At 32.8% G+C, this 20,950-nt stretch overlaps 1 protein-coding gene across 1 annotated transcript; it reads left to right on the top strand.

Annotated features, from left to right (window-relative positions):
* Positions 1–2,236: 2,236 nt before the first annotated feature.
* LOC128200768 (eukaryotic translation initiation factor 4E-binding protein) lies at positions 2,237–12,320 on the top strand. Its single transcript, XM_052895222.1, has 2 exons — positions 2,237–2,474; positions 10,212–12,320. Exons 1-2 carry the CDS (start codon positions 2,333–2,335, stop codon positions 10,415–10,417), a joined length of 348 nt encoding a protein of 115 aa, XP_052751182.1. The 5' UTR covers positions 2,237–2,332; the 3' UTR covers positions 10,418–12,320.
* The last annotated feature ends 8,630 nt before the right edge of the window (positions 12,321–20,950 follow it).

A 20,950-nucleotide genomic window follows, 5' to 3' on the forward strand; every position in this document is an offset into this window, starting at 1 on the left:
CTTAATGAATATATTCTGGGCATACAGACGGAGTCGCGGGTACAAGTTAATAATATTTTACATTTTATACTAGACTTTATATTGAGTTGACCTATGTAGAGCAAGGGCATCTTCTCTCTTTCTTCTTAGTTTATCAATTAGCTTTGTGCTTGCATGGCCGTGTTTTGATTTGAAGGGCGCTGTTTCGACATGACAGTGAAATTACAGGATATGGAGACATAAAAATCTAGTCCTCAGGACTGACAATGCACGAGGAGTATTTGTACTATACGCACTATACTGCATTCTGCATTCCAAGATATACATGATACTTGTATTTCATACATATATACTCTTATTATATTTATATTGTAACACGTGACATTCCAAAAATGTAATAGAATTTTTTACATGATTAATGAAAGAAATATAAAAAAAAAAAATTATATACAAGTATGATAGAGATAGTCACAAAATTTTATCAGGTGAGTCTTGTGAATTGTAGTACTCCGTTCCCAAAAACAATCCGCAAGTACATGTAAAGTGGTATTTTTTTCCGATTTGCGCGTCGGATCTGTCGTAGGTATAACGCTCTCTCTCTAGGTTCACAAGCAAAGACCAATGGTCCCCAGTCAAAAAGCATATTAAAAGTCATATTTTTATATCTTGCTTATTTTAATAATTTATGAATATCAGTCTGGTGATAACATATCTGAAGGTCACTTTAAATCTGATCAAATAAATGGATAAGGTACTGTAATGGTTAAATATTGTAGAACATGATAGTAAATATACATATTTATATTTAGTTAAATTATATAATATTTTTATTTATTAAATTATAATATTTAGTCTTGAAACGCCAGATACAGGCAGGTTATACTCTTCGGTCTTATGTATAATCTGCCGTAGCGAGTATATATATATATATATATATATATATATATATATATATATATATATATATATATATATATATATATATATATATATATATATATATATATATATATATATATAAACATGGCTGTGTATCGGTTTGAAGGTATCGTACCCTACGTACGAATGCATAACACCTCCATCAGGTGGGCCGTTAATTTGCTTGCCCTTCTTAGTTTATCAAATAATCCTCTAGATATAGAGTGGGTATAGTTACTCTTCATGTTAAAATTCTCTTCATCTTTTTATATTTAAACACATTTATTGTTACAATGTTTTATCTAGAAAGTTGTTTGATTTCATTCACAGAAATTTGTCCGAGATCAGATTAAGATTTTCGAGGAAGTTTTTGATTATTCCGTGAAGTCGTTCCTTCCTATTTTGTAAAGTTAAATTGATGTCTGAGTATACCTATTTATATGGCATAACATATTTTTAACATTGTAAATTGTATAAAATTATTTTTATCAATTTCATGCACGTAATATAATAAAGAAATATGATAGTATTATGCTCAATGTACGTCTTTGCATTTTATATTAACTGATAAAAAAATGATGTATCTTTCAAATAATATTTTTGTTGATATTAAGCTGTAAAGTAGATTGATAATAAAAAGGACTTTCCGGCTGTGCACTGTTGATTTGATAGCAGTGATAAAAGTTCGTAAATAAACAGTTGTTGCCATATCGGCTGATGTTTTAAACTTGCAAAAACTACGCATGTTGATTATGGCATAGCTGCAAAGGCATGTGTATGTTAAATGTAGATTATGATATGATATCTATGTGTGTGTTGTCAAAGATTACAATATTATAATTGTATTAAACTTTTATTTCTTGTAATATATGAGTAAGCGTTTTATTTAATTTTTTATTGGTATTCCTTACTATAATATAATATATGCATTTTAGTATATAATAGTGCGCCACCTACTTTATGTCTTTTTTCTTAATGCTCTCTACCCAAAGGTTATTAAGAAGAGATTGCTTAGCGATAAAGCTGCCATTTGTGTCATTTCCTATTAGTGATAATAAATAATAAATAAACAACAACAGAAAGAAAAATATAAAACAAAAAGTAATCTAAAAGCTATTCTCAACTCAATATGTCACTTTAGTTTTCAATTTCTAACGCCACGACTTCAAATAAACACATTCCAATGAAATCTTGTTCAAATCAATGTTACCTACGCCAACACATCTGTTTTATTATTCTATGTATGTTTTGATGTGACGTGGCCATGTGTAACGTGTTTACACTATAACATATCTATGTGTGAGTGTACAGCCGGCGTACGTATTTATTTTAGGCACTGGCTACACCCGACTCAGTCCTTCTTGTCTTCCCGTCCGACCAACAGTGAGAGTGCTTGTGAAAATTGAACTCTTAGTATTAAAGTATAAAGTTGAAAATGTCTGCATCACCGATTGCAAGGCAAGCTACTCACAGCCAGGCCATCCCGTCAAGGAGGGTGCTCATTACGGACCCTGCGCAGATGCCTGATGTATACTCAAGTACTCCGGGTGGCACTCTTTATTCAACTACACCGGGAGGTGAGAATTTTATTGGCATATTTTGTTATTAATCAACACTTTTATAATGAATGCATTAAGATTAAAAGATACAAACTTTTCCAATAAGTTTAATGTAAGTTTGAATATTCACATTATTTATATGAAATTAACGTAAGTAAATGACCTAATAGAAACAGGTTTGTATACAATAAAAGCTAAGTAGACATTTGTCGTAGGCAGTGTGCCTTTCAAATTAATAATGCTCTTACAAAGCCCTCGCATTCCTAACACTAAAACAAGAAAGTAGATGACATGATACATAAAACTATCCATCTCATAGTCAGACCCCTTGTGTGATTAGAAGAGACTAACGGTTAACGTGGTTAATATTAAAAAGTAAATTAATTACTTTTCTTATAAAATTTAAATAAAATCAACCAGTGAACGCATCAATTAATAAACTTATAAAACAAATAAATTAATTTACAAAATCAATCAATATTGTTTTCATAAATGAATTAGTTAATAGGTATCTAAATTGTATATAAACAAAACAAAAACTGAGCTAAATAAACAAAGATATGTTATGTCTAATACCTAGATTTATGCATAATTATTAAACGGCACCAGTTCGTGTCGGTTCTAGCCGGTTTTATCCAATTAATTAGACACTTTTGAGTCTAATATACCTCTATAATCTGACCTCGGTGTATTAGGGTTAATAAAGACTATACAGATCAGAGACGTGTTACACTATATTTAGACGTGACAACGACCTTTTCTTTTCTGCGTAGTTCGCTCTGCATCGCTCCACGTGCTTTGAAAACCTTCATTTATACTATATTCTGTATTGTGATAATGAATTGACGCAGATGTTTTTATGAACGCATATTAAATTATATGTTACATTGTTTATATTATCATGTACTAATGTCTATTCATTGTATGAATATTTTATTTCTAAACACATTCAATAAAATTTATCTATGAAATTGTTCGTATTACATTTTATATATTTTACAAAATGAAGATATCTACACAAAGATAGGTCCTAAATGAAATTACACGCAAATGTACTTACCTATTTGTAAGATTGACAGTTTATTTTCTATCTGATAAGAATTTTATAGGTATATTTATGATAAAAAATAGTCGCTAACCTCGGTGAATAGCCGAGTTATCGGCAGTCTCGGTAGATTGCGAACAATACGAGTCGGGCCGTGTCGAACGTAATCGCCAGTATTCGTTGTGCGTGGTGTTATCTGAAATAAACAAGGCTAGAAGTGTTGTGTTTGTGTTGGAGAGACGGTTACGTAACTCACCGCATGGCACTGAATAATAAATACATGTACACATGGAGAAAGACGATGTACACCTTAATTATATGTTAATAAGCGTGCCACTTATTATAATATAATTGGGTACTACTTAAAATGCCGACTGTGATGCTATAAAAGCTTGAAAGAAGTTTGCTGTCAAGCAGACCTCTTTCGTAGGTATTTTTTCACTTCAAAACGAAAACTCAAACTAAGTACAGAATAAGTAAATTTGGAGGGTTTAGTCAGTAGTTGTCACGTTTCTCAAGCTTATTGGCAACTACAATTAGGCTTTGAAGATATTTTAAGAGGGACGTTGCTGCCCTTTTCTCGCTCTTTCTTAGTTGACTATTACGATACCCAAGGAAAAGGAGAGGTAACCTATTCTATGCCGGGACCGCACTTGAGTTAGCTTAGTAGGTAAAAATAATAATATGTATTATTAATGAAACATAAATAAATTAAGTAATAATAATGTAGCGTAATAGAAAAACAAACTTTTTTATTGTAGGTATGTTTTATTTATTCACTTCTACGTATAATATAAGACAATAAACAATACTACAGTAAATAAATTTGGCATGTCTTTGTACAAAAAAGATTGATGTGTGTGTGATTGTGCCAAATTTAAAGAATTAGAAAGAAAAAAAAAAGATTATACAGCACAAAATTGACGCGAAGTACACTATATACTAGGTAGTTAAGATATCTATTTGTATTTATATCTATGTTAAAAAATAATATAAACGTGTCTATAGAATATTACAATGTAGAGCCGCTATTTACTTTACAAAAGATGTTGGCGAGATTAATATGAATTAGATTTATCGAGTTGAGGGTCACGAATCGTCATGACTATGAAATGAAGCAGATTACATACAACTTTTATACTTACATGTGTATTTATTAAAATAAATAAATAAAAATGCTCACTATTTTAATTTCTGACGGAATGCTCAGAATCTGTTTCATAAAGATAAAAGTGGAGTGGTCACTATTGAAGTAATATGTATTATGTAAATACGTAGTTTATAAATATCTCAATGTTGGTAACCTTGCCTACAAAATCGGTATATGCAAGGGGGACACCAGTGAAAGATTGAAACTAGTAAAGAAAAAAAAAAGTGACGATGAGTTTACACAGTTAGTCAATCGTGAAGAATTTATGAGAAGAAGAAAGATATTTATGATAGGATGTATCGCTAGCAATGGAGCTGTCCTCGTTACTAATAATCTCTTTCCTCCCCACTAAAGAGTTAGTTAATAACCTAAATTTACAAAGTTTTTGGTGTTAGCTAAATTCGAACCCACAGCCTTGGAAGTCTATTAGTCTGGGTAGTTTATCTTTTTTTTTTTTTAATGAATGACAATGAAGTGGGAACCGCCTGCGCTAACAATATACACCGGCGGGGCACCAATGAGAGATGATAGGTGACAATAAAGTGAGCCTATCTGCATCGTGATAAAAACACCTGGAATTCAACACGATGATTTCCAGGGGGAACTACGTGGAGGTCGACCTGATAGGGTATATTGCAAGCAATGGGGCTGGTAGTCCGCATTACTAACAAACTCTTCCCCCCGGTAGTTTATCATTAGGCCAAACTGCTTTCTAATAAAATTGATCATAATACGTTTGTTGTTACTAAAGATTTAACAATATTAATAAAAATCTAAATTTGTCTATACTAATTCTTATTTAGTAATTATTTCATCATCCAATAATAATTAATGATCATATTGAATGAGACTAATGAGAGAAGTAATCACTGAACAAGTTTTGTACTACTGAATGAATAGTAATTTGGAAAAAAATGACGTTTATACGATTCTCATCACACATTATTTACGATAACGATTTGAAATTTAAACTGAGAATTTATGGACAATAAAATAATTGTCGTACGTACTGATTGATGACACAAGTGACATGTTCCTTTAAGCAGCTTTTTTTGTTTACGATTTAAATTTGATATTTGACCTAAGAATTCATAGACAACAGTTATGTAATTATTCATATATGAGCCAAAGGTATCTTGTTACATGTAACAGTAGATTTACAAGTACCTATAATTTACTTTTATCTAGTTTAAAAAATAACATCACGGGCTGTGTTAAATATCATATAGGTATCAATGGTACTTAATGCCAATTCATTAATATTAATTAAGTACTTACGTTCGTTATTATAAAGTTTTAGACGTAGAAGAAATGAAATTCCTAATTTAATTTTTAGGATAATGTTCTAAAACTAAAAAAAAAAAAAAATGTATTACTTAACTACTGTAATTCCTGATAGAGTAGTCACGCGAACAATTCGCCGAGTGCATTTGATATTTTTTTTTAAATGTTTAGACCATAGACAAGCTATCAGTTTACAATATCTTTATATTATTCAACGATCATATATGTATGTATATAGTTTTAAATTATTATTATTAGAGAGACGCATAAGAATTTTACCTGCTGTTGCATCCGTCCCTACTATAAACTCATTTTTTTTTGGGATTAATGGTAGACTGCGTCTCATGAAATAGTTCCTTTTGGTAGCTACCCTTTGAGTGGATTGTAAAATTGAACCTAATGTGGTCGCTAATAGCGTTCTGTTTGAAGAGGCCAACAAGTTTATGCTGTTTAAAAGTTAAATTGAACCTTATTATCGAAAAGAATAAATGCTCTTTTATTTTTAATTGAACTAAATTATTATGTGATTCACCCTATCACGATATGTAGAAATTTTTTATGGTTTTTTTTTGTAATTATCAAAAATTCAGTGACATTTAAATACTCAGGTACTTTGTACGGGGCACCAGTGAGAGATGATAGGTGAGGATGAAGCGTCAGTTGCTCGGTCGTGACGAATTCATCAAAAATTTATCGCGATGGTTTCCAGGGGGAACCGCGTGGAGGTCGATCTGTTAGGGTATATTGCTAGTAATATGTAAGTTGGATCTCACTACTAATAATTCCTGTCTCCCCATCGTTGAGTGGATTACAAGTAATAAGCAAAGAAAGGAGAAACAAGACGCGTATAGGAACTTTGTTATACACTATTTAAAGTTGAATCATAGAGCCGGATTAGACGCACAGATGTGAATATTAATAGATAAGTAAGTAAGGATCAAGTAATAATAAGAACATTATTTGTGTATAAATATATACACAAAATAAGGAAGTCACGTAGTCACAAGGTCTTGTAGTTGTTAGCATAGTTTTGTTCTATTATGTGAAAATTTAAAACCATGTGTTTTTAAAACATCAAGCAACTTCAAAAAGAAAAAGATTCTCAATTCGGTTGTGTCTTTTTTTTCTCTTTTTATGTTTGTTACCTCATAATTCTGTCAATTTGTGAATTGGTAAATCCTTTTTTTTATGAAAGGATTAACTTACAGATTAGCTCCGTAGAAATTTTATTAAATCGGTTCAGTAGTTTAGTTTCTAAATCAAAATAAATGGTTTTGTTGTAAATAAAGTCGGTTTTTTTCAAGAGGCGCAATCTTTATTGTTTTAAAATTGTAAAAATAGAAGGCAATTAATATATTTTTACACAATTCTGCAATTTTAGTTATTTGGATATGTCACTTTAGAGAGATCATTTTATTGTCAACAACAATGATAATAGTAGTTAAAAAAAATAAAAAAAAAATCAATACACATTTTGTACTTTAATCTGAACTTAGTAATTTAACACTACACAATATACATCATTAGTACATTACTGTAATGATTTACGCATTTGCCTATACCGTCATTCAGGCATTAAAATTTAGAAAAAAAAATATTCGAAAGATTTGTTTTATATCATAATATTTTTTTAGATTTTTTAAATGAATTTTGAAAACGATTGTTTTAGATTTCTTTTGGACACTTTTGAAAATTACAGTTTAGATAAAACGATAACAAGAATTTAAACGAATACAAGTATTTGCTAACAATGTTTCATTTAGTGAGAAGTTCTGGGTGTAATAAATCTATTATCCTATTAATATAACAAAATGCGAAAGTTTGTAACGATGGATGGATGGATTTCTGTTACACAGTTGTTGGACAGAAAAACTGCCGAATGGGTTTGAATGAAATTTGGTACACGGATAGGTTATAGCCTAATTTGCGCATAGGATACTTTATGTACTGATTCACGTGAGCGAAGCCGTGGTATACAGCTAGTACATTATAAAGATATCGAGTTGTATGCGCTGTAAACTGTCCACTTCTGAACATAGGCCTTCCCTTATTAGAGGGGTTTGTCAGTAATTGCCAAGCTTGGCAGGCGGGTTGGCAAGTGCAGATAGGCTTTGGTTATGTTTTAAAAGGGATGCTGCTGCCTATCCTTTGACCATTAAGTTTCCTAAGTCATCTTTTACAACACATACGGTAAAGGAAAATTACAATATATATAACATAAAATATATTTTGTAATAAGCAGAAAGTGGGGGGAAAGGGATTGTTAGTAATGGAGACTGAGAATCCCACTGCTAGCAATATACCCAACTAGGTCGACCTCCTCGCGGTTCTTCCTGGAAATTATTATGGTTAATTCCTGATGAATTCATCATGATAGGCTAACTGGCCTGTTTTCATTCTCATCTATCACCCTTCACTGGTGCTCCGCCAGCGTATCCCGTTAGCGCAGGCGGGGTTACCATATCATTTTCACCCATCAAAAAAAAAATAAGCATGAAGTATGACATCCCAGACAGATTTCTGTGGTTTTTGATCTGTATGTTTGTTTATTAGGTGAAAATAAATAAAAAAGATGTAAAGGACTATGTAGAGACAGTTGTAAAAGATTTTGGAATTAGATGAAAGCGTATCGCCTCATGTTTTGACTACAAATCAAATAAATCATGGCGTGGACACTTGTTTTGTGATGTTTATTTAATTTGTGGAATATAAATAGGCTAGTAGCAGTGCAAAACGTGGCCAACAGAAATAAACAGAGAAAGCTGAGGCTAATGAGTATAGTTCTAATTACGGTTACTAACAAGTGCATATGACTAAGTTACTTAAGTTACAGTTATTTATTTACTTAAGTTATACTTACTTTGAAAGGTCTTTTAAATTGAGAGCCTTTTTTGTCAAAGGCTAATAAATTCAAATTCAAATCATTTCTTTTCAAATAGACTTATTTACAAGTGCTTTTAAATCGTCATTTTTTCTACGAATGCAGTGTTTCGAAAAGTTGATATCTGTTAAGAAGAGTCCGCATGTAACTCAACAGTTGCTCTTTTAATAATAGAAAATTTAAATAAAATTTCTTGCTGAAGACCAGAAGGCGCTTACTTTATAAATTGCGCATTTATAAATGTCATAATAGATATTTTAATCAATATTTTAAATTAATGCAATTTATGATGCTATTTTATTGATACACACAAAAAAAAAATAATATAAGGGATCTCTAAAATCGAAAATAATTTCTTTTGAACATTACGAGCAGTAATTCGTTTAGAAAACAATGGATAGTTTATGGAACTACCTATTTTAATTTACATTCGCAAATTAAAAATTAAGTATAAATTATATTTATTTTTTAAACACGATATGTGTATAAGACGGATTTAATGCTAAATGCATTCTCTCTCATTCAAACTTAGAGAAGTGTTAAAATAAATAATAATATATAGTTTCATAATAAATATATTCTGATTTATTATGCAATTGATGATACAGAGCCGGTATATGCAGTTTATATTACTAAACTACCGATCCGCCATTAAAAAAAAATAACCTAAAATGTGGCAAAACCAGTTCTTTTAATTTACAAAATTAAACTTCTGTATCGACTTTGATTGAATTTCTATGAAATCAATCTAACAGTATATCTTTTCAGATAAAAGGGAATTTTCCAAATCGGTTTATAACTGACATAGTTATGCGGCAATAAACATAAAAAGATACCACTTAATTAACAACTTCCTATCTTTATAGTCGATTGAAAATGACAAAAAATGTTGAGTCACTTATACTAACATATGTATAACCCAGATGTGAAGTTTAATTTTTTTGGCGTTTTCTAACCCATGTGACGTTCAGTTTCACTTGTAAAACTGTTTCTTAAAATGATGTTTATGGTTCTGATTTTATCTATTATTATTTACTAGCTTTTACCTTGACGTATGACTTAGTTTGGGTTACCGGGATTTGTTCGCTGACTGGGATAAAAAAATAGCCTGTTTTATTTATGCAATTTAAAATGGCAAACAAGCTAACGACCCATCTGATGGAAAGTAGTAACTGTCAACTATATACATAAACAGTACCATGGACATAACAGAATATACTGTGTCGCCCATGATACCCTTTATGCGTTACTATTTCTGTGGACTAATGTCCTCCATCCCATGTAGTATGTGTATACCAAATTGCACAGTGATTGGTCAGAATCTACAATAATAATATATAATGGGATAATTATTTTTTATAAATATTCTAATGGATATTTTATTGTCTATTTCAGGAACAAGGATCGTCTACGAAAGATCGTTTATGATGTCCCTCCGACAATCGCCCATATCACAGACCCCACCGAAGTGTCCTTTACCAGCTGGCTTAATGAAGAATCCTGCCTCTGGTCCCCACCTGCAGACCTCGCCTGCACAGAAGACGCGCTCGAATTCCATATCCTTTGACGAGTCACAGGAAACATTCAGCATGGATCTCTAGTTAGGTTAAGATATCGAAGTAACTGGAAACTAATGCATTTATTTTAGTAAGGAAAATTATTCTGCTAATGCTTATAGAAAACATGTAAGAAGATCAATATCCTGGTAGATCTTTCTAGATGCAATTAAAATTACTGTAGTAATTTTTTCATCGAAATGGCGATAGCTGGATGGTATGATTATTTGCCATCATTGTGGTCTGACGATAAACAGTTATTATAGCCATGGATGCCTGCAACACTAAGGTTATCCACATACACGTTTCTTCAGAGTCGAAGAAACCTTATTCAGTTTTTGAAAACCTTAGCTAAAAGGTCATTTCACGCTCCCTGGTCAGAGAACAATTAGTGTATGATTTAAACAAGGCGTCGAACGATTTTTTGGAAGTATTCTGGAATGTGAAGCAACTACTTTGAAAGACTAGGGTTTATTGTTCCAATCTCTTTATAGTTTCATTGAATTCTGAAACTTAGTTTTTCGTAAACTGCAGAAATCTTAGACAGTTTTAATAACAATTATTTTCTTATAACTAGTTAAAATATCATGAAATATTCTTACATATCCATGTATTATGTAAATTAAGTATTATAAGTACAAGTACTTATTCGTAGTTTTTGAGTGCAGAGGATGTTTTAAAAAAAAACAAATGACAAATGTACCTACACGTAACATTTATGTAAATGTTATGTAACAAACGACAATAAACTGAAATAGCTGAAAAACTTAGCGAGCATTAGTTTTCAGTGAAATCATAAGCCAAGATATTATGTTACTTTATTGTAAGCAAAGACTGTTGTATTGCTATGCTTATTATTCGTCTTGGCTTGTTAGTGTTAAGTATAAATCTAGGTTTAAAGCGTGACTGAACCGGCGTTCAAAACGCAATACGTCCTTTGCTGTCCATATAATGCAATATTAAAAATATATATATACAAAATAAAAAAAAAACACTCATAAAAAAATATGTAACGAAAATTTTTAATGGAATGGTTGTAACGTTGTGACTGTCAAAAAATGGCGGCAAAGGATTTTTATTTGTAAATAATTACTTATTGTTTTATAGCGTTTGACGCACAGTTTTTAGGTGCTTAGTGTTTCTTTTTAGTTTTATAAGCAAGTGCCACTTCGGTGGAAGTAAATACTTGTTCAATGATTTACTTCGTGAACTGGTGTTGCTATAATGTACGCAATCTCAAATAATAAATATGGCTGCGTTATAAGATATTTGAGATATACGACGTAATGGTCACAGATTGTTTTCTTAATCTACGATTGTACTTTTCTATTTAAATTGATGTGGTCTAATATTTTTAATATAATATAATTAGGATTTTACGGTGATTAGGTATAATTTTTCATATCAGGCAACATTATCTGATATTATCTGCCATTTAAAATGATTACTTATACACACCAGTTGCTATCCGTGATAGATGAATTTAGACACAATTATTATACTTATGACTATTATTATACTGTATAAATAGTTATGATAAATTTAAAACAGTTTAATTATATTACAGAGAAGACTTAATAATTTGTAGATACCTATTTTTAATTATGCTAGTGCAGTATTTTTCTACAATTTATTTTGTTAAATTATATTAATTCTATGTAGTTTACCGATTGATAGATTGTACCGAATCGCTGTATTTATCTGATGAAGCATTTAATTAATTATCATTAACTCAAAGTACCTACATTAATGTAACTAGACTCTCTTATCTGTATTAGTATTTGTTATTTACATAACCCAAAGACAAATGTTTGGGTGGTTTTGCATTAATTTACAATATGTACATTTCGAGTGTGAACATTATGTCATTGTTGATATTATTACTTACTATTATAACCACTCCGACTGCCAATATATTTGAAAATATAATAAAATACAAATGAACGATCTTGATTTTTTTCTTTATTTCCTTAAACTATTGTTGTATATACATATATTACAACATCTATAGAGCTACATTATGACAATATTATTCTTTTATTTGTATAAAAAGAAGGAGGCTAGGGAAAAGTTGTTAGTAATGGAGAGGTTAGTCCCCATTGCTATCAATATACCCCATCAGGTCGATCTCCACGTGGTTCCCCCTGGAATCACTCGTGACTAATTTATCGTTAAATTTGCCACGATGGGCTAACTGACCTGCCTTTTCATCCTCCTCTATTATTCCTCACTGGTGCCCTACCAGTATATACCGATAGCGCAAGCGGGGTTACCATTCCATTGTCATCCATTAAAAAAAAACAGAAGGAAGCTTACAATTTTTGACTCATGTTTTTTTGGACCATGGAGTTTTTTATTTATGGGTGATAATAGAATGATAACCCCGCCTGTGTTATTATTATACGCTGGCAGGGCATCAATGAGAGATGATAAGTGAGGATGAAAGTAAGTCTGTTGGCCCATTGTAACGAGTACAAACAAATAACAAAACAAGACAACCACGATGGTGTCCAAAGAGAACCGCATGGAAGTCAATCACATATGGTACAATGGATCTTTTAAACCCTAACTAACAATTCTAGGGGGGAAAGGGATTGTTAGCAATGGAGTTTGACAGACCCATTGTTAGCAATTTGCCCTATTAAGTCGACCTCCACCTGATTTCCCCTGTAAACCATCGTGAAAAATTCTTATTGAATTCGTCACGATGGGCTAACTGACCTGTTTCATCCTCACCTATCATACTTCACTGGTGCCCCGCCGGTGTATACCGATAGCGCGGGTGGAATTACCATTCCATTATCATCCATTAAAAAAAAAACTAACAATTCCATACCCCTGGCGGAGCATTAGTGAAAGTATATACCCATTCCAGAATGAAAGTAGGTTTGTTTTTTTTTATTCAACTTAGACAGGCAAACAAGCTGACGGCCCACCTGATGGAAAGTGGTAACCGTCGCCTATAGACATGAGCAGTACCATGGACATAACAGAGTATACTGTTTCGCCCATGATACCCCCCCATGCGTTGTCATTCCTGAGGACTCGGATGTCATTCCTCTGTACCCTGTAAATTCACACCATATCCCACCCGTCAAACCGAAACAGCCATGCAAACACAACTGCTCCACGGTAGAAACACGAATAGGACAGAGGTACCCAAGCAATCGACATTTGTACGAAGTCCCCAAGTAACGAATTGTAAAACAATTAATCCATTTGTTTTCATAGAAACTGCTTGGAGGCCAATTGCTAGCATTAGGGCTGTTAAACCCCATTACTGACGAACCCTTCCCCCATACAGCGTCAAGCGCATTGCTATTTGCGGCAAAAGGAGTTAAAACTGTAGGTATGTGTAAACAAACACCAGTAAGGCCAGTCTATTAATTAAAATTACTATATAATCAATAACATTATGATAATATAGTCGAAGATATGATAATAACATGAATATTAATAAGTATAACCGAAATGAAACCAGATAAAACACACCCAAAAGCGGATAAATCTAGTTCAACGAATGATTTATTAGCATCTGTTACAGGCATGTCTATGCTGTTCTCCGAAGCCTGTGGAATTTATACAAATATTTCTTTTTTTTTGTGTAGACTTAATTATGTACTTACTATCATTATAAATGTTGGGACACTTGATACGACACGAAGAACATATGAACATTATAATAGAAGGTAAGATAGAAGGAAGGAGGGGAAGAGGGAGACCGAGACATAGTTACATCAGGCAGATCAAGGAAGGAGTTGGTGTCGTGTCGTATCAAGAGGCGAAGAGACTCGTACTGTGTACTGTTAACACAGGTAGGCTTACCATTCCATTTTGACCCATTAAAAATAGTATTCTGCAAAAATTAAATTAGGTATAATAAAGTACATAACATTTTAAATTAACCGAACAACATTTTTAAATACGTTGAAAATCAATTTATTTTTATCAGAAAGAACTATTTATTATTATTCTATATTTTATGTGAGTTCATTGAACTCTGTTGTTTCAAATTGCATGACACGGTTGTGTACGAAAGAGCAAATTTCACGACTATGTTTATCGGTTTAGGACACATATTCGTTTAACTTGGCATGATGATCCCTCTGCGTACCCTCACCCTTAACGTTTTAATCTTCGTCGAACTAATATATGATGTTTTGCTGTCGTTTCAGATGATGTTAATAGAACCAGACGCCAGAACAATTTCATTGAATAAATTTAAATATTACACGTCTTTCTAAGATGATTTTCTTCATACTTAAGGAAGGCAAAATGCTCCAATACAATGGAAGCAATAAATTTTAATTCAAAAACACAGCAGTCACAAAGAAGAGAAAATACTACATTATTAAAAAATGGGAAAGAGACGGTTATTGACAAATATTGGTAATTGTATTTTTTTTTTATTGAATGGATTTCAAAGTGTGATTAGTATATTTTTTGTGTAATTATACTTATTTAATATAGTTGCATATTCCTTCCTTGTCCGTGGGTGTTGTAAGAGGCGATTAAGGGAAATTAATGCTCGACAGACGGGCAGTAGCGTCTCTATTAAAACATCACCGAAGCCTTATTGCGGTTGCGGACCCGCCTTCCAAGCGTGGTAACTACTGGCAAAACTACCCCCAAAGAGGAGGTCTTTTTTCTTTTTTTTTTATGGATGATAATGGAATGGTTGCCCCGCCTGCGCTATCGGTATTCGCTGGCGGGGCATCAGTGATAGATGACAGGTGAGGATGAAAGCAGGTCAATTAGCCCATCGTGACGAATTTCACAAGAATTAACCACGATGGTTTCCAGGGGGAACCACGTGGAAGTCGACCTGATAGGGTATATTGTTAGTAATGGAGCTGTTAGATCCCATTATTACCAATCCCTTCCCCGTAAGAGGCCTTTGTTTAACAGCGGATAGTTAATGGGTGATATGACGATGATGGAAATAATTGCATGCAATTGTTACGGTACAATACCTAATAAGCATTAAAAATTACATAATACGAAATGCGTATCGGTGAACATAACAACTTGAAAAGAGAGGTAGACATTATTGAAACGAGTAGAAATATTTGTCACGGTTCGAAATAATATAAAACATTCTTATGTATCACTGACTTATAGGAAGAGGGTTGCCATATACACAATATGATATTATATAAAATAACTGTGATACAGATAATATAATACTATACTAGTACTGTGATAACATTTTAAAATAATAAATTTAAATTTAAATTAGCATTATAATGAATTAAATTATAAATATCAATGCTGTAAATTTTCTATGTTTGAAACGATTATATATATTTATTTATTCCTTAATACAGGTATGTCTACGAGGTGGGCGTAATGGTAAAAGCATTCTTTCCCAGTTAACCTTAGAGAAGTGTTAGAATACTCGAATGCGGTACTACAGAGTTTTAATTTTATATATCGACATATATACTAAAATATATTTACATTCATAGATACACAAATAAATTTACGTAAATATCAAATATACTTATACACATAAAATATACTATATTTTAGACGAAGATGGGGGTAATAGATAATACTGCTCAGATTTTTTTTTATAAAACAAGGAGCAAACGAGCATTAGCTGATCTGATGGTAAATGACTACTGTCGCCTGAGAGCACCCGCAACATCAGAAGCATTGCAGGTGAACAATAAACTATAAAAGTGAACATAAACTTTTTTTTAAATTATGCTTTCAACGTAAATGTCTTGACGGTGTCTTGATTATACCAATTTATCCTTTAAATACTCATCAACGGAATAGTAAACATTAAGTACTAAATAATTGATGTAAATTTTTTTTATTACTGAACACCGTATGAAAGGTGGAAAAGGATTGTTAGCAATGGAGTTTGGCAGTCCTATTGCTAGCAATGTACCTTATTAGGTCGACCTCCACGTGGTTTCCCCTGGAAACCATCGTGAACAATTCTTATTGAATTCGTTACGATGGGCTAACTGACCTACTTCATCCTCACCTATCATCCTTCACTGGTGCCCCGCCGGTGTATACCGATAGCGCGGATAGGGTTACCATTCCATTATCATCTATTAAAAAAAAAACACCGTATGAATGCAACATTTATACGGAGTAGCCAGTAAGTATATAAGTATAATGGTGAATATGCTAGTGCGTGTCAGACGCCATTTCGTACAAAGTTAAAAAATCAATACGAGAGTCATTAATGACCCATTAAATGGAATCTGAAAATGTATATAGATTGAAATCAAAATCGTTAGCATGTTTTTGAGAAGTGCTTTCCTATTCAAACTGAATAATTTCTTTTTAATAGTTTGAAGAAACTTAGGTCGGAATAGAAAAAAAAAGTCTAAATATACCTGTTAGGGGGGAAAAGGGTTTGTTAGTAATGGAGACTAAGAATCCCATTGCTAGCTATATACCCAACCAGGTCGAGCTGCTCGCGGTTCCCCCTGGAAACTATCATGATTAATTCCTGATTAATTCATCATGATGGGCTAACTGACCTGCCTTTTCATCCTCACCAATCATCCCTCACTGGTGCCCCGCCAGCATATCCCGATAACGCAGATGGGGTAACCATTCAATTTTCATCAATTAAAACGAAAAATACTCTAAAAAAGTTCTCTTTCAGCAAACCCAAAGTGGAAAGGAGCATCAATGTTAGCGGGTAGAACCATTAATTAGTTATTTAGTATTTTTATAAATTTTAATTACACAAAATTCAGCCACACACACACAGCCTTCTCTTTGGCTTTATGTAATTAGCTATTTCTATACATTTTCTATTAATTCCTTTTGCATATTGTAGGTAGTTAGTGGGTAAACAAATGTGGCCCTAGCATGTCACATGTCATTGTGGCAGTAGTAAGGTTTCAGCTAAACACATTAGACGCGACCTCGTCTCGAGCCAATGCCACACCGATCTTTGATTTCTATTGTCCACAATGCGGGATAAAGATTCAGATTAAATGAAATCTTATTTGCTTTTCTCTTTGTTTTATTTTCTAATGGACTTGTCGGTAGACGAATACTTCAGTGTAGCATGTTTTCTTGGGAGAATTTGGGTCTTTTAAGGGAGTGTCCTATCAATGAAATGGAACAATATTCCTAAAAGGATCGGTAGAAAAACAATAAAAAAATTTAAGCCGGTGAGTTCAGTTATTGAGCGAGTTTCGGAGGATATTTCATCTCGTGTTTTTGGAAATGTTTTTAGTTTCAAAAAGTAGAATAGCAACGGTATCTTATTTTACTAATCTTACTTTTCACTAATATAATAAAAATATAATTAGATCATGTCTATGCATAGGTGATATTTAAAAAAATCCATAGCGTCTCTAAATAAAAACAATACAAGCTAAAATAACCATTTTTTTATTATTTTTGTTTGACTGTATTACGCAAAAACTATTGCAGCAAATCGTATGTGGTTCTCGCAGTTGTGTTCCTGAAAGTCTACGTAAGCCATAATCTGGAGTATGGCTCATGTGTATATGCCATATAGAAGAGATTACTACGATACGTACTTTATATATATATATATATATATATATATATATATATATATATATATATATATATATATATATATATATATATATATATATATATATATATATATATATTATCAAACCATTATGTTGTCACATTGCTAAGCAAGGGAACTTAAAACATCAGGCAACAACAGCGTCTCTATTAAAACATTACCAAAACTGCGGTTGCCAACCCGCCTGCCAAGCGTGACAATTACATACTGACAAAACTCCCCTCGTTGGAGAGGCATATGTTCTGCAGTGGACAGTTAATGATGATGATGATTGGTAGGCTACAATCAATAAGTTTATTATTAGTTATATTATTATATGTATATATAGGTATATAATATGGGGGTGATTTCGCCCACAATGTTAGGTAGCAGGTCCTTCATTAATATGCATTTACATGTAAAGTGCTCGGCGTCTACCCTCATTGTTTCAGACATGTTACTTGATGGAAACGATTTCTTATTGATCCGTTAGAACATATTATGTCAAGTGAAAATTATAGACTAAATAAAATGTTTTGTCTGGCTCATGCTTAATTTAGTTATAGATATAACTGTTTTTTTATTTGTTTATTTAACTCTTTATTGCACCATAAATAAAAATATACAATGACAAGTGAATAATTCAAGTGAAATACACATTGAAATATACACATAAGAATACAAAAGGCGGTCTTATCGCTAGGGCAATCTCTTACAGACAACCTTTGGTTAAAGGAAAACAGATAGAAATGGTAAGGTTTCGGATCGTAGGTATATATAGCAGTATAGGTTTAAAATTTGCCGTGTGGTCCCGGCATAGAATGGCCGACCCCTTCCTTTTCCATGGGTGTCGTAAGAGGCAACTAATGGAACTTAATGGAGGATGGGCAGCAACGTCTTTTTTAAAATAAAAGCAAATCTTAACTGCGGTTGCTAACCTGCCTGCCAAGCGTAGCAACTACTGGCAAAACTCACCTTATGGGGAAGGCCTATGTTCAAGGCTAATGTAATAATTAGGTCGTTATTTCTTATAACAGCCAAGCCTGGTAACTACTGGAAAACGTGCCCTTCCTTCCATAAGGGGAGGCTTATGTTCAGCAGTGGACATCGGATAAGTTGTAATGATGATGATGATACGGGAAGAAAATAAAATAGAATTTAGATAGGACGCCTGTCGAGTTACCTACTAAAATACGTTCCTATTATTAAGTGACTTTTTGTCCTACTTTATACATGCGGATTTGAGAAGTAGGAACCCAACAAAATGGACCACTTTTCGACGGTGTCACAAGATAACACACATAGCAGTTTTTAAGTTAAACCTTTATGTATACATCTGTAAAAAAACCGCAATGAATTGTGTGCAGTAACAGGGCCGTAGCTAGACCCAAGTTTAAGGTAGAGCAAAAGATTTTTTTGATAGGGCAGAAGACATAATTAAGTAATTTCAAAAAAGCTTATCTGTCTAATTTTCTTACGGCTTTTCATTTTAAGGTAGAGCATTGCCCCTTAATGATAGGTGGGAGGGCTAGCTACGACCATGTGCAGTAAATTTTGCTTGTTGCCGAAACAAACAATCCAGACAGGTAGACAGACAAAATTTCCAAAAAAATATTCTTTTAGCATTTATTGGTCTTATTAAGATGCCTCATATTCGTTTTTCTTAAACATCTATTTTTTTTTTATTAAATATTATAAATTAAATATCTGCGTAGTTGCAATTTTATTATATTATTAAGATATCTAAGTGCAAAACTCTTTCAACACATATTAGAAATAGGTCATTCATTATACTGCGGTAATGGACGGCTGTGTGGCGGAGCTAGATATCGAATGACGCAAAAGTACCTACACTTCTTTATTTATGTGATAAACGTGAGGGCACTTATGCGAGAAACTTCGCATTTATCTATTACGCACTTTCCTAGTTTTTTTTAAAGAGGGTTCTAGAAAAGTTGTTTTTTTTTATTAAGATTTTTTTAGCATTCGCGGAGTGACAAACAAGTTGACTGACGGCTTACCTGTTGAAAAGTGGTAAGCATCAATTATAGATATTTGATTATTTGAGTACATATATCAGAGGGAGGCTTTGTACAAAAGTCGTTTCCTTGTATTGCATTGCAGTTGTGTTTGCATGTCTGTGTTTCGGTTTGAGGGGTGGGATATGGTAATGAATTTACAGGGTACAGAGGAATAACACCTGAATCCTCAGGAATGGTAACCTATGAGGGGTTTTTTTTAATGGGTGATAATGGAATGGTAACCCCGCCTGCACTATCGGGATACGCTGGCGGGGCACCAGTGAAGGATGATAGGTGAGGATGAAGCAGGTCATTTGGCCCATCATGATGAATTCATCAGGAATTAACCATGATAGTTACCAGGGGGAACCGCGAGGATGTCGACCTGGTTGGGTATATTGCTAGCAATGGGATTTTTAGTCTTCATTACTAACAATCCCTTTCCCCCCAACCCATGAGGTTTATCATGGGTGAAACAATATACTTTGTTATGTTCACGGTACTGCTCATGTCTATAGGCGATCATCACACGATATATCATCATATCAAATCATACGAGGCGATACGTGAAAAATGTCTACGCATTATGTGTAACATAAGCGTCACAGTATACTGTATTGTTCTTATCAATTTTTTTTTATACAACTTAAAATGGCAAACAACCTAATGGAAAGTGATAACCATCGCCTATAGACATGTGCAGCACTATGAACACAACAGAGTATACAGTGTCGCCTGTGATACGTACCCTTCATGCGTTGCTATTCCTGAATACTTAGATGTTATGCTATTATGTTATGATGTTATGTTATGTTATCTAGTTTTGTGTACAAACAAAACTGGGGTAAAGGCCAATCATTTATAATAGTACTAAACGAAATGGCGAATTTTGTTTTACCCTCTAACACTACCTGGTACATTATTTTTTATCGGTACAAAAGCTACCTTATTTCTTAAGATAAAGCAATCAACACATATTTACAAAATCATTTGAGTTGCTTCAGAAATTAATAATTAACATAAATAGCAATA

This window comes from Galleria mellonella, unplaced genomic scaffold (genome assembly GCF_026898425.1).
Source record: "Galleria mellonella isolate WM207_F2 unplaced genomic scaffold, CSIRO_AGI_GalMel_v1 utg266, whole genome shotgun sequence".
Classification (NCBI taxonomy): Eukaryota; Metazoa; Arthropoda; class Insecta; order Lepidoptera; family Pyralidae; genus Galleria; species Galleria mellonella.